The 14,741-nt window shown below is 33.9% G+C and overlaps 1 protein-coding gene across 11 annotated transcripts in view; it reads right to left on the reverse strand.

The window, feature by feature from the left end:
* Positions 1–2,246: 2,246 nt before the first annotated feature.
* Positions 2,247–14,741, reverse strand: part of ADGRL2 (adhesion G protein-coupled receptor L2) — a 549,783-nt gene continuing 537,288 nt past the window's right edge. For 2 of the 11 annotated variants that reach the window (XM_066268808.1, XM_066268809.1), the window contains 5 exons: positions 12,783–12,951; positions 9,973–10,101; positions 9,339–9,435; positions 7,559–7,687; positions 2,247–4,276 (listed from right to left, as the gene is read on the reverse strand). In XM_066268808.1, coding sequence (XP_066124905.1) covers positions 3,519–4,276; positions 7,559–7,687; positions 9,339–9,435; positions 9,973–10,101; positions 12,783–12,951 — 1,282 coding nt within the window. In that variant the 3' untranslated portion in view covers positions 2,247–3,518. Of the gene's footprint in view, positions 4,277–4,962; positions 5,016–6,301; positions 6,389–7,246; positions 7,329–7,558; positions 7,688–9,338; positions 9,436–9,972; positions 10,102–12,782; positions 12,952–14,741 lie in introns of those variants that run through there. The other 9 variants (XM_066268817.1, XM_066268815.1, XM_066268811.1 and 6 more) reach the window with 7 other exon arrangements.

The following is a 14,741-nucleotide window of genomic DNA, read 5'->3' on the forward strand; positions in this document are numbered from 1 at the left end:
TGAGATTTAATGCAACAATTTCATGGAAAGAAATAATCTGGAACACAGGTAGTTTTATTTGTAAAACATTGCAGGAAAAACTGTCTTTAAAGAAAATTTCAGCATCAATGAAACACGAAGAGCTGTTGTCTTTACAAAAATTCAACTTGTATGCATTCTTTCAAGTTTTCTACTTAGATTATAACCACAATAAAATTTTTAGTGAGTAACGTTTGTTTTTTTTGTTGTTTTTTTACAAAACACTCTACCCATGAGAGCATCATAAAGATCAGTTTGAAGCCTGAGGTTCAAAGTTGATTTGATGGAAAAGTACATGTCTCCTTTTCATTTAAATACATACATAGAGTGGGCATTGTGAAAACACTGTTATAACAAGTGCACAGAAATATCTTTTGAAAGGCAATAAATTTGTGCATGATGCTTTTGTTTTGGAGGGGAGAATAGTGATGGTGATTTTGTCAAATAATTGTCCCTTTACTTTATAATCAGTTGTTGGACTGGTTAAAATACTATATGTAACTACTCTCAAATAAATGTGAGTTGGAGCTTACAGTATATTTAAGTAATTCAGAAGTTTGTCTGAATTCTCTTCCACATAAATGACTTTAAAACCCATAAAATGAATATATACAGATGATGCAAAAGTATACACTATACTTTTCTTTTGTAAATAGAACCAACACAAGCCCGTATGTTAAAATAAGTCCATCTGGACTAACCTGTATCAAGCTACATCTAAAACAAATGGAAATTAGCATTCCTTATTACTAACAGGCCAGTACAGTAACTGTTCCTGGGAAGAGGTACAATAAATGTGACTTTATAAAAGTTCACAGTTGTGTCTATCACAAAGAGAAACAATCAAGGATGTAGGAATTGTATATTCAGGTGAGTCTGTGAAGACCCAGAGGACCTACTGGGCTAGTAAGTAGGGTAATGCATCAGTCAGTAGACTAATAATGTTAAACTTAGAAATTAACTTGTACTAGAAGGAAGCCTAGATGGAATTTAGGCAACAGTTATAGATTTTGAAAAAGAAATCCATTTTAAAAACAATTTTTTCTTCTGGTGGCAAAGATGAATTTATTCCCTAATATAAAGACTCAGAATAAATTACTTTATCTAAAGAGAACATTAACCATTTAGGTACTATGTACTTGCTCGCATCACAGTTTTGAGAACTGCTTCAAGAGAAAGAACATTCATCAAAAAATCAACGCTTTTTTTTTTTTAACTCATTCATTACAAAACCAACCCAACACTACTTAGTTTGTATACTGGAAAGTACGTATCATGGCAACACCGTACAGTTACAGGCTTTGAAAGGGAAAAAAAAAGTTATAAACTAGAAAATTTAAATGTCTGATTACATAATATCCCCTTCTAGCAAATAAAATTTTGTAAGTGGCTGAAGAATTTTAGTCAAAGAAATATGAATACCTTTCTCAGATAATTAAATCTGCTTAAATATGAATATAATTTCTTATAGTCAATCTCTAACTTGTTAGGTTTTAGCTACATGTGAGTATGCTCCTCCATAGCTACCCTACTATTAAATACTGATACTATAGTATCTAGTGTCTACCTTACTATATCCACATTTAGATATATAAACATATGCTTGAAAATATTTTCTCGTTACTTTTAAAAAATTCAACAGGGATTACTAAGTATGTCCACATAAAATAAAGTTATCTCTAAGTTGGTGGAAACCACTAGGCTGAGAACAGTTTGGTATAAACGCTTATAATGCAGACAGGAAATATCTATTTGTTGAGATTCAATTTAATGAGTTTTGAACCTTTCCATGATAACAAATATTGTCATTTACAGCTCCCTATAGGGATACTTATAATCCTCAAACTGTAGAAGTTATGTTTGGGGAATTTCTTCTCAATATTGCTAAAAGATCAATTTTTTTAATGATGCTCATTTGATTGTAGAATTTCCAGCCCTTCTTCTTTTCATTGTTATTTTTTTAAGTTCCAGTGCAATCCAACGAACAAAAATACTTTCAATATTATTTCCTTGTTGAAACTTATCTGCCAAATTTTGAGCATAGGTAATCAGAATATAAATATATGATATTCCTTTTAGCATATAAAATTATTAGGCAACTTAACTGTATTCTTTCACAAAACCATGGGTTGTATTATGAAGGACCTAAATATATCTAAGAGGGAGGATTGAAAAAGACCAGTGTGTTAAAGCCAATTATGTATCATACATAAAAGTGCACATGTTCGCTACTTGAAAAAAATTCACATTTATTTACTGTCAAACCGTGTTAAACTTTACACTGGATATTAGTGATGGGCTCATTATTAACAGGTTTACACAAAGGGATGAGGGGGAAGCAGAATTTTGCTGAAACAATTTACATTTTCATTAGAACTTTATCATAAAATAAATTAATTACTAAATATAGGCAAAAGGAATATGGAAGAGTAATATCTGTTTTATTTTATTTTAAAAAAAGAAGAGGCACCTTTTGTTCACTAGAAAGCTTGTGAGAAGTGCCCAGTGTCCTCTCTGCCCTCTGTTCAAGAATAAACAGGGGTGACACAATCTTTTCTAGATTTCACCACGTTTGTGCAAGGCATGGTGTAACCGGCTTCAGAGAATTTCTCCCATCAAACATGTTCTTTTGGCAATAAGAAATTTAAATGTAAGAAAACTAACTTGTCAAAGCAGAACACTGTATGTAGTGGAAAATAAGTGAAAATGGGTAGAACTTACCATGACAAAGTGTAAGAAAACACATTTCATAACATGTGCAACCAAGAGCTTTCACAATATTTTCTTCAAACTCTTTAAAATTATTTTAAGGACAATTCTATTTCAGTTGGACACAAATGTATTTATTTTACCCTAGCAATAGAACAAAATAGAATTTCTTTAGCCATTTTTCATGAGAATAGTTCACTGTACAGTTGAGGAAACATACGAAATAAGGCCTGTGGCTTGATTGCTAGTGGTTAAACATGTTTTCAATCTTTGCCTTAATGTAAAAGATTTGCAGTGAACTGCAAACTGATGCAGAATATCTCTCCTGCTTTTCCAAGTCTTGTCAGGAACAGTAAGGTACAGTAAATTTGTCCCACAGGATTTTAAAGCCTACGTCTTGTATATAATACAATGCAGGCCTACAAAAATGGTGCAGCCATATTTACAAATTTAGTTCGCAAACTGCTGCAGTAAAATGGCTGGAAAGTTTTGTTTTGCTTGTTTCACAATTTCTCTAAACAGCAGCAGAATCTTAAAATACCTGGTTGGCATCTCTTTACTTTGTAACAAATAATTCATTTTAGTATACTCTGTGTATATACAAAGTTTTTTGTATGTTTTATAAAAATTCACAGAACTGCAAGGTTCAGTCATCTCTTGTACACTGGAGGAACCACAGGTCATCAGAGCCGTCCTTCGAGCAGAGTGTGAGGGAGCTGCATCGGGCCAATGGAGTCTCTCTGTATTAACACCTGCAGGCGGCCCTGGAATTCCTTAGCTGCACTGCACTATTAAAGACTTGTCACGAGCTGCATCTGTCCTTCTCTAACGTCTCCTTCGGGAATGCACCCCTCTTTGTTAATGGGGATTATGTACCCGTCACTGTTCCCCCTGCTGATCTGGTAGCACATCTGAAGCTGCCGGCCAGCTCCCAGATTCGGCATGCTCTTATAGTAAATGTCCTCGTTCTCGCTCCTCCTGGAGGGAGACAGGTCTTCTTCCATGTCGGGGCTGCTCTCCTGATACGGAGAGTCTCTAAGGTTGGGCATGCTTGTGTAAAGAGAGTCTCTGTTGGGGGACTGCAGGTGGTCTACCTCGGCTGTCAGCTGGGAGACATAGCTGTCAGTCCCCTCGGGCTTCACTTTCTTCTGGGGTTGGTACAGAAGGGAGTGAGTCCGCTGAGGAATGAGCGGGGCCTCGAGTTCTTTGTGGTGGAGCTCCAGCTCCAGCCCTGGGTTGTCACCGTGCATTAAAGATGACGCGTCAGCCACGATCGCGTCATCTTCACTGCTGCTCCCTCCGATCACAGGCTTGACTGGGAGTGTGAGCTCCAGGTTGTGAGTCTTGCTGCTGCCCCGGAGGTTGTTGTGCACTAGTTCTGAAATGATCATTTTCTCAAAAGCGGTATCATTCAGACTTAGTCCACAGTCCACGACTTGCACACTCTCGTTATAGTCCCCTTTGCGCAGTGAGTAGCTGTTGTTAAAGTTACCATTTAGCGGTAGAGTATCCATGGCACTTGTATCCCTGGCATTGTTCAGTGAATGTCCTGCAACAGAAAACGGGGTTTCCATTATTGCTTCAGTTCCTTCGGAAACAGTCATTCATTCTTTTGCACAAAACTTTTTAATGTCGTTCAGGACAAAGTTGTATTTGAAAGCTAACACTTGGAAAGTGCCAGGCTTTCCCGCATTCCCAACTGTAAACAGTTGCAGCCCCTTTGCTAATATGAAAAAGTGTGAAAGAATCATACTGTTTTCCAGGGAGGGAAGATGGCATCGGAATATTACTTGATCAATTTTGGGGAGACTTGTAGTTAATTGATTTTGGGTCAAATCTTTGACACTCTTACCAAAAAAGACTTCACTCCATGCCCTTGCATAGTTAATGCAAAGCAATTCATTACTGACAATTACATTTTAAAGTACGAGACTATGATTTATAAAAATAAAATTAACAGAATTTGTCCTAAACAACACTAAATTAAAAAAGGAATAAGTTCACATACAAAAACCAAAGGCAAATGTACAACATAAACCCACATAAGTGGCAAGCAACTTGTTAAACAACATCTAACATTTCCTTTTTCTGGAGATGGAATAAAATAAAAGAATGAAAATATGGACAGATACAAAGAATTCATGTTAAACAAAGACAGCCATCTCTCACACCGACTGGACCAGGGGCCACAAGCACCAGCCAACAACACGACAGACAGCAGGTGGAATGACTCACTTTGGACAACTCACATCATGTCTGTCTGCTCAGGCTATCTGGCCTAAGAGTAGCTGATATATAAAAGAAAGTAAAATGATTTATTGTAACATGATGAAGAATTTCTAAGCTTCTCAGCAAGTTAGTCAGAGCAAGGGTTCAACAAATTAGATTACCAGCAATAGCAGCCTTTTACTTTTTTTTCATTTAATGTTTTTTTGACATATTTTTTGATGCTAATACTCTCATAGCAATGGCCCCAGGCTCCTAATGGTCACAGTGTTTGCCTGCAGCCCTGCAGTCCGCATCAGTCACAGTGACAGCACCGAATGAACCAGCAGTCTACTGTACGAGACTGGCCCACAGATGCCATGGGCATGGAGGTTAAACGCAGAAATGTTAGAGATTTCTTAAGTATGGGTTACAGAAATTAAACCAAGGATAAATATTAACTATGAAATGGGAAAAGGGTGTCAGCCTTGGCTAATATATTTTTATCTCTAAAGAAATGAAAGATTGGATAAGTCTGCTGAAGATATGAAAAGAGGTTTAGGAAGAAAAAAATATGGTAACATGCTCTCTTTGAATCAGAGTTGTATTTTCTACAGACACATAAACATGTAAACTGAGACGTCACAGTGCTTTTCAAGCAAATGAAAAAAAATAAGAGAAAATTAAGTGGTCTGCACGATGGAAAGTTAGGTTATTCATTCTAAAATCCTAGGGGGGGGGATCACTTGTCTACAGAGAGGTCTGGAAAAAAAAGAATGAAATGATGTTATTGAAATGAAACTGACCACTGTGAGGCTGCTGCATTGTATGCAAGGCTTGGAGGAGTTTAGGAAAAAAATTTAATTCTTGGAAAAAAAGGAAATTTCCCTTTTTAGTGCTCACTCCACTCTTAAAACTGCAGATTATCCTAGAAAACTCAATTTCATGACCAATAAATATATGATAATTGTTTGATAAATTATCATTAGTAGAAAATGAGAAAATGGAGGGGTCATATTTGTTGGTCACTCATGTTATTTTTAAACCTCTGATCCAATGTCTACATTTGAAAAACTGACAATTCAATTAATATCATGCTCCACATATAAGAAAATGAAGTGATAATCGTTATTTGTGAGGCCTCATCAATTCGGATTGCACCACAATCTCCACTTGGAAGATCCACCACCAGAACACACTTGGTGTTTTAGGTTAAGGTGACACATGGGTCACTTGCTAGCATTTGTTTCCTCTGTAGAGGTTCAATCTTGTCTCCCCCTCCCCTTTTTTGTGTTTTGTTGCTTAACATCAAAATATATACTGGATAATCCAGAAGGTGTTTTCTATGATAGACTGCAGATTTAAGCACCTCTTTGACTGGTTTTGAAGAGGCAACTTTTTCTGCCCGAGTCCAGGTAATTCCCTTGAAGACTTTCCACAGCCTGTAGCAAGATTACTGTGGGAATGCAGAAATGATAAGTCAATTATTAAGCATTCTGGGTGACAGAACGTCAGGCTTTAAAGAGCAAATTATTTCAGCATTGCGTATACTTAAGTATGGACAGCCTTCGCTACAGACCTCTATCACTGACAAAAGGCAGTACGGATAGATGAACTGTTTGAATTTGGTAACATTCTAGTTGCAAATTGTGAACCACTTGCCCGCTGAGTCTACTTCATGACTGCTAGTTATGTTTTAATTGTGCCGGTTAAAAATCATGCTGAAAAAATTTACATTTGATAGGCAAAGTTAAGTTTTACTCCCATACTTGTCTCTCTGTAGGTTGCTAGAGGGAAGCATAAGGAAAGTAAGAAAAACAAGAGAATGAAAAGAGACGCTGCAGTTACATTAAAAAAGAATTTTAAGGAATAAAACACAAAGAAACAAAGTTCTGTGTTAAATTTGGTGGCAAATATCAATCACAAATATAGTTATATGCTAACAGTAATTAGGTGATAACTTTTACCAAAATCTTAAAAATTCTGCTAACTATATATGACTAAAAAACCCTAAGCTATTAGAACACAGCAATACAGGATTGGTTAGTGATAATCTCTCCCCCTCCCCCAATTAAGAAAAACAAAACTACAGGTATAAACTGACTAATATGAACTTATTTTTAAAGTTATTTTAAGAAAAGAAAACTACTATAAAAAGCTGCACTATACTATAGTTTGGTTACATTAATAATGCTTGATGCCGTTTTCTCTGCCTAGGCATCCAAATTATCTTTATTAGCTAATTCATTCCAAAAGTAAATTCTGCCGGCAAGCTTTAGAGTCAACTGAACAGTATATTACATAGATAGGATACCTCTAAATGATATAAATCTTGAAGATGGGCTCTCGGACCAGGTGATGTCAATCCTGTAATAATATATTAAGATTTATGCCACCTGTGTCAAAAACATGGATAATTATTGGTAAATACTATCACGACTGAATTTTTACTATAATATAGTGCAGTTTTAGAAGCCTGGCATGGTCAATACCATTCTTTTTTAATTGAGAGACTAAGGGTGTAATAATAAATACATGGCAACCTGAGTATTCTAGAAAAAGGGCAAAGATCAGAGCTCTGTTGAGCAGCAAAGAAAGGTAGTTTTATTGGTAAGTATAAGCACACCTGGTGAGTTAAACACAGGAGCTGAAGGGGCATTACACACAACTGTCTCAGCGAGCAATGTGTTATAGGGGTTGTTAGTGCCGTGGGGTCGGAGAAGAGGGTTTGTTAGTAGGTAATTGCCAGTCATTCCTAAAGCACAGAAGAAAAAAGAAAAAAGAAAAGAAAAGAAAAGAAAAGTCCATCAGTTATCTTATTTTAGTGTTACAGTTGCAGTACAGTACTTTTTGTATTCATCAAGGGTAGTGGGCAAGTTGGCAACGGAAACTCTGCTGAAATTTTCTGACTGTATTTGAACTACTAATTTGAAGGAGAAAGGGTAGAGGGAAGTTAAATTTCAGTAATTCACAGGTGCTTTCTAAGTCCCCCAAGTAAACACCTGCTGAGGATGACATTTACTAATTTATACAAAATCACTGTTAAACAAAAATGGCAATTAAATGCACAGAGATCAACATTATGTTTCAAGATGACACTACTTAATATTAAAAACCTAACCACTGAGGCCCAGAAGAGGGAATCTCAAACTTTCCAAATTTACAGGTGTGGGATTATCCCTCAAGACAACATCTGTGTTAATACCAACTTTGATACAAGCAGGAGGAAAAACAACTTCAAACAGATAAAAAGTATGACACATTGCACAAAGCTTCTCTTAGTAAATGCAAGAGCACACATGCTGAGGAAGAAAAAGCTGTCTATAATGAATTATTAGACATTCACAAATTTTACATAACAAAAATTTTATTTGCCAGGTTTCAAAAATGAATCATTGAATAATTTATTTTCTTTTTGATAATCATTGTAACAAAATTAGGTTAAATAACAGAGCGATGGAATAAACACACATATCACTTACTCTAACAGACAAATTACAAACCTTTCAATACCTATCAAACATATTTTGCATAGCAAATGTAATCTGACTAAAAATATTTGTAAATTCAACTTGGTTTTGACTCCTTTATTCATTTTAAATCAACTCCTATCAAAATAATGTCAACAATGAAAAATGTCATTGTGATAAAATATAATGTATTGCTAATCAGTACAACAAAACTGAAATTACCTGGATAAATGACCTTTCCACAGATACACACAATAACATGATTTTTCCATACCAAATTGAAATTTTAATAATCTTGCATTCAGAAATATGTGTACATGTACTTGTGTCTTTATCTTGCTAAAATATTGTATATGCCGCTTTTTGTAAGAAAGAATTATATTGATAATATGATAAATTTAAAGTTGTAATTGTAAAACATGAAAAACAGTAATTCAAAGAGAAAAAAATTATTTTAAAGTCTCATGTTTTTTTGTTTATGAAAATTTACTATAAATGTTTTTGACACTTTAAAAGAAAAATAAAACATTTTGAACGTAAGAATTTTCACTACAAAAGTGGCACTGTTTAAATGAGAATAAGTTATTCTAACTGTATTAATGTTTTAAGAAGAAAACTTTCATAAATATCTGTTAAAGGATAAATTTGTACTCACTAGGAAAACATTTTAATCTGTGGCAAAGCATATTTTCAGTCATTACTTTTTCTTGCCTTAGTCTTAATGTGGCGTTTATAATTATACTTTTTTGCATTACATTATTTTAAAAAAGGAATTTATATGTACTCTAATAAAAGATAAAAGTTGACTCAATAGGTTTAAGAGCTTGTGATATAAACCCATTTGAGAGAAAAATACCCCATTTTCTCTAGAATTATTGTCAATTGGCAAAAGGTACAAAATTTATATTGTAAACTCAAATTTTCCTAGTAACTGACCTTGATTAAGTGTTGAAGTGCTATTGATGTCACCTGAGATAAAAGAAGATTCAGATTGTTTTCTCACAGTGTCATTCCACATCCTTCTTATACGACTCTATCAACATAAAATAGCAAGACATATGTTATGTTAGTTTCCCCGAGCTTACCTTATTAAAGACACACAAAGATTTACCCTAACAATCTGTGTAGGCTTATTTGTTGGGCTTTTAAAAGAAAATGTGTGCTGATTCTGATCTAAGACTAAGAAAGTCTAGACTGCTCTGGTGCTTTTCTTCTAAGGGGTATTTAATCATCTACTCTTCAAAAGTTTTCTTTTATTGCCTTTTTGTTAAATGTGGAGATGACTGCTTATTCAATAAATGTTTAGAGTACTCACAATGAGTACTGTGCTGTATAAAAGTTTAGGATATAAAATGATTATGAAATACTTTTCAAAGAAGTATACTTCTCACAAATTGGACGTTCACACCTAAAAAAAAAAAAACACCTTGAAGAAATATTTAAATTAAAACCAGAATACTAAAAAAGCAAGTATGTGCTATCTAGACAATTAGTGTATCTGAACAGAACCTGTCTCCATAGGCTTTCTATAAAGAAGGTTAATTAAAGATGCTGTCAGCGTCTTTGTTACCTGCGTGCCAGAAGAATACCGAGCACTGGTTCTGGTGGTCGATGCCTTCACCGAACTGTGCGGGCTCTCGGTTGGGAGGCCGCCGCAGCAATACGAATGTCTGAAGCACTTGCCATATTCTTTTCGTACCTGCATTGAACAACCAGGAGGCCAAAGAATTAATATAAACATACTTACTTCTCCCGTTCTCTCACTAAATAAGCAGTGGAGACAACTGAGAAGTTTCTCATCTGTCCATGGAGAAAATAAACTGACCTTACAAAGTCAAGTTTAATTGAAACTGCTGTAATCAGAAAAATATCTCTGTCCACTGAACTGGCTAGTAAAATTTTGAAAATATGGTATATTATGTAGTAATGTTTTATAACCTATTATGCAAATGTTACTAATTCATTAGTAATATTTTAAAAGCCTTGTTTTACCTCTAAACTTAGTAACCCCAATTTTTATTTCATGCTAAGAAAATAGGACAAAAATTCTCTTGCGTAATTACATTTAACCATTCGTAATTCAGTCATTAAGTTTTAAATGCTTCATGTCCTTGTAGGTAGGTCAATACACAACTTTCTTTTTCTGGTTTGCGTAATTTTGTGGGTAACCTCTTTTTAATGATAAGATTATTTTGGCACAAGAATAAAGAAAAAAGTACTTTGATAATATGCCATTAATTAGGATGGAATGTTTTCTTCATTCTCTGATGTGTCTAGCTTTAACATTTAGTGTAGAGTCTAAGATGCCTATTCACTTCATTAGCACACAAGGGAACTATTTATGCAATTTTCATTCACATTAATGAGTTACCCATGTAATTTCCACTTTCCCTGAAGCTGGATATATGAATAGACAAAAATGTTATTAGACCTAAAAGAAAGTTTCAAGTAAATGACAAAAAGTGAAGTCCAAAGACTCACAAAATAATGGAGCACCTGGTGCGGTGGTAGAAGATTTTGAGGACTGGAGGAGAGTGCTGGAATCTCTGCAACTGCATTGGCATATAACCGTGATGGTGAAACTTTTTATAAAAGCAGCCCACTTTTGCAGTGCTAGTCAACTTGGGCGGGAGGGACCAGGTAGACCAGCACTGCAAAAGTGGGCGGTTTTTATAAAAAGGTTCACCATCACAGGCATGTAAACATGCACTGTTGTGGCTTAGAGCCAGACTTTGAAATTATAAGACACACAGGAGGAGATGTTGCATAAGAAATTATATTTTTGAGTAGGTGAGAAAAAACACTGAAAGGCTTCTCTTCCTCCTCCAGTTCTGTGCTCAGTACCTGCCCGCAAAAATCATGCTTTTGATATTATTCCTTAAAAAATTAGATCAAGTCACTAGATGACCTTTTAAATCTAAGTGCACTTGCATTTTCCTTCTCTTAGCTTTATTAAATTATACTTATTAGAATAAATAACAATGGGATTGATCTTCCAAAGCATTTTCTTTGCCTAATATGCTTACTGAAGTAGTTAGAACCATAATTTTAACTAAATTATTTTATACCATGTTCTTAAAATTCATCCTGACAGTACCCAATAGGATGTATCCAGATTAAGTAGAACATGTCCAAAAGAAGTGTTACATGATGTTTTAAAATGTAATTGTAATTAAAAAGCATAGCAAAATCTCTGTTCAATTAATATATATAACTATAAGAAAATAATGGCAAAATTTAGGTTTTATGCCAAAATGATTTCGCAGAAATGTTGACCATATACAGGTATACAAAATGCTCGTTTATAAAGTATGAAATATACAAAAACCAAAGTAATAGCTAAGGTTATACTGAATAATGTTTAGAAAGTTAAAATTCTGTATTTTTAAGTAACATGATACCTTACAAAAAAAGTCTGCACATTTAATGGCTATTAACAGCTCCAAAATGCTGTATGACCAAGACAACAGCAATCAGAATGGTATTTTATCCAAATAATACCCTCCGGTGTTGGTTTTGCCTAATGCCTATATTGCTGTGAATGTACATTATTTGTCAGTACCGCACATTCCACTGTCATTATCGCAAAATTACAGCTTATTCAAAACTGACGGAAGTAACAACACTATCATCTTGTCAAGGCTGAAAATATAATAGTTTTCACTTTCACAGTTCTATTTTTCTGTTCAATTTAAGTGACCAACTAGTAATAACAGAATAAAGAGACTATGTTGGGTATGCAGACAGAAAAAAGGATGATATCTAGTGAAAGGCTAGGGAATTTTAAACTTAAACGGTGCTAAACTATTCTCACTGGTTTATATAGTTAAAGTTTTTCATCTTCACACAAACATTAATTTTGAATCATTTTTGCTGACTCCACTTAATATAAAATTGGGACTAATAAAATGTGAAATATTAAATTATTAGATTTCAGATCTATTAAAATTACTCAAAAGGCAACATTAATATTAATTTTTTGTATGTCTGGTGCTTTTAAATTAAGGGCATTTTTCCTTAAACTCAATTTTGGACTACTACATTCCTTTAATCAGGCAAATAACAAGATTATTTAACCTTTTCTTTATCTTATATATCCTTTCTACAAAAGCACTTTTATAGACCCCCCCACTAGCAAAGAAGAAATTTTAATATAAATACCTAGTTTATAACATTCCCAAAGTGAGATCCAAAAATAATTGCTATTAATATCTTTTATATGAGATGCCTGAATTTCCAGACATATATTACAATTAATTTATAAATAATAATATAATGCTATTTAACAATATGCCAGTTGCAATTTAAAATCTTCTTTATTTTATCTATTCTTTCCAATAAAAGAACAAGCAAGCATAACCCCATAGTGCTTTCACTTACTTTCTTCTGGAGAGCACAGTGAAAGATGAAGATGAACACTCCCTGGAAAGCATTAAAGATGGTGAAGAGATAAGCCATCACAATCGTCTCCTCATTAATAAAAAGCAACCCAAATGACCAGGTGAGGCCAAGAAGACACAGAAGAGCGAAAGCACCAAGCACCCAAGACCTGAAAAAATAAAATGGATTTTATTAATAGGTTCCATGCAAAAAGAACACATTATCACACTTAATATCAACATATCAGTAGTAGCAGCTGACTTTCTCTATGTTCACATTCAAATTCAACAGCATTTTGGCTTTAACCTTTCACTGATTAAAGAAAGAATCATCGGCATTTAGTACTGCAGCCTCCAGTGAAAACAGCAACAGCAGGTAAGACCTTTTTTTTTTTTTACTCCAGAATAAACAAGGTATCAAGACTATATTAAAATACAAGGTGAAAACATTCCCAGGACTTTCTTGACTTTTATGTGCATTCTGATATAAGAAATTAGGAGTCTTTGATTAATTTACTCCTATATTTTTATTCCTGTGGTGCCCCCATGACACTGAATAATGTGACACATATAGAAAGGTTAAATGGCAGATAATCAGCACCTCAACTTCAGATTCTGATCAACTCATCTTAGGTGAACCTAAGGTTGTATTAACTAAAGCATGGAGAAGCTTGGCTGAAATGGGACAAAAACATGAGGACAACTTCAAAATGAAGTAATTTTGGAGAGATTTCATCATGAATAGCTTAAGGAGAAAAGAACTGTAGAAAATAAGACAGAATGAGAAGGATTTCAAGTCAGTGCATTCCATGTCTAACTAATGATCTTACTTGATAAATGGCTTATTATCTTCATAGCTAGAAAGCATTATAAGCAGAAAAGAGAAACAAAATTATTAGACAGAATTAAAATAGAAAGTAATAAGAAAGCATTTATATATTTTATAACTTAGTCAAAATTAAGAAAGTCAAAATGCAGAGGCAAGCAATTAAAAAATAAAGGCATATTATCATTTTAAAATACTATAGCAAATTAGGTATTCCAAAATAATTATAAAAATTAATGGCAATTCATGATACTGACAGATTTGTAAAAAAATATAAATCATGCCATAAATTTGTTAATGTAGGGTTCTACCTTACCCAGGTAAGTCCGTATTATAGTAGCCATCACAAACACGGTAATTACTGGTGTAGATGAGAAGACAGAAAGAGGAAAGGGAAGAAAAGAGAGAGATGCTAAAGATTAGCTCTCTCTCTTACCATGCAACATGCAATGAAGCTGGCACTAACCTATCTAACATCTAATTTTTTTAAAAAATTACCCTTACTATATAGATCTGCCATTTTTTACATTAAAATTATTTTTGCAACCCCATTTTAACCAACTTGCATACCTCATTAAAATTTAAAGTAATGCTCATATTAAAAAAATAATTGGAAATGCTTCTATAGGATGACTTATGAGTCAATAGCTATCAATTGTTTGTAAACTGGATAGCATCTGTCCATTGACAGGATATTGCAGTTTTTATTCAACGTTGAAATAAAATAAAATATTTAATTATCATGAAAACAACAGGTAATTCTCCAAGTTAACAACAGAAATAGAGCATATTCTCTTAGGAGAGCAAGATTAGAAGTAGAAACAGCTCAGGATCCTTAAATCAAAAAAGTCATTTAACAAAACAAACGTAATATAATCTTATCAGCCATGCAAACAGAAACATCATTTTGAACTGCATTTTAAATTCAAATGAAACTGCTACAGTGATATGGAATTTCCATAAAGCTACTGAAATAATTTCTTGGCTCTAGATCAAGACAGAAATTATTATCTAATTTTTGACCAATGTCTGTGACATGGTCACAGTGAGACTCAACCTTGATCAGTAAAACCTCATTCTGAATAATTTCTACAGCTGACAGAAGTTATTCATGTATTCCCTGTGGAGAATATC

Source organism: Saccopteryx bilineata, chromosome 3, assembly GCF_036850765.1.
Source record: "Saccopteryx bilineata isolate mSacBil1 chromosome 3, mSacBil1_pri_phased_curated, whole genome shotgun sequence".
Taxonomy (NCBI): Eukaryota; Metazoa; Chordata; class Mammalia; order Chiroptera; family Emballonuridae; genus Saccopteryx; species Saccopteryx bilineata.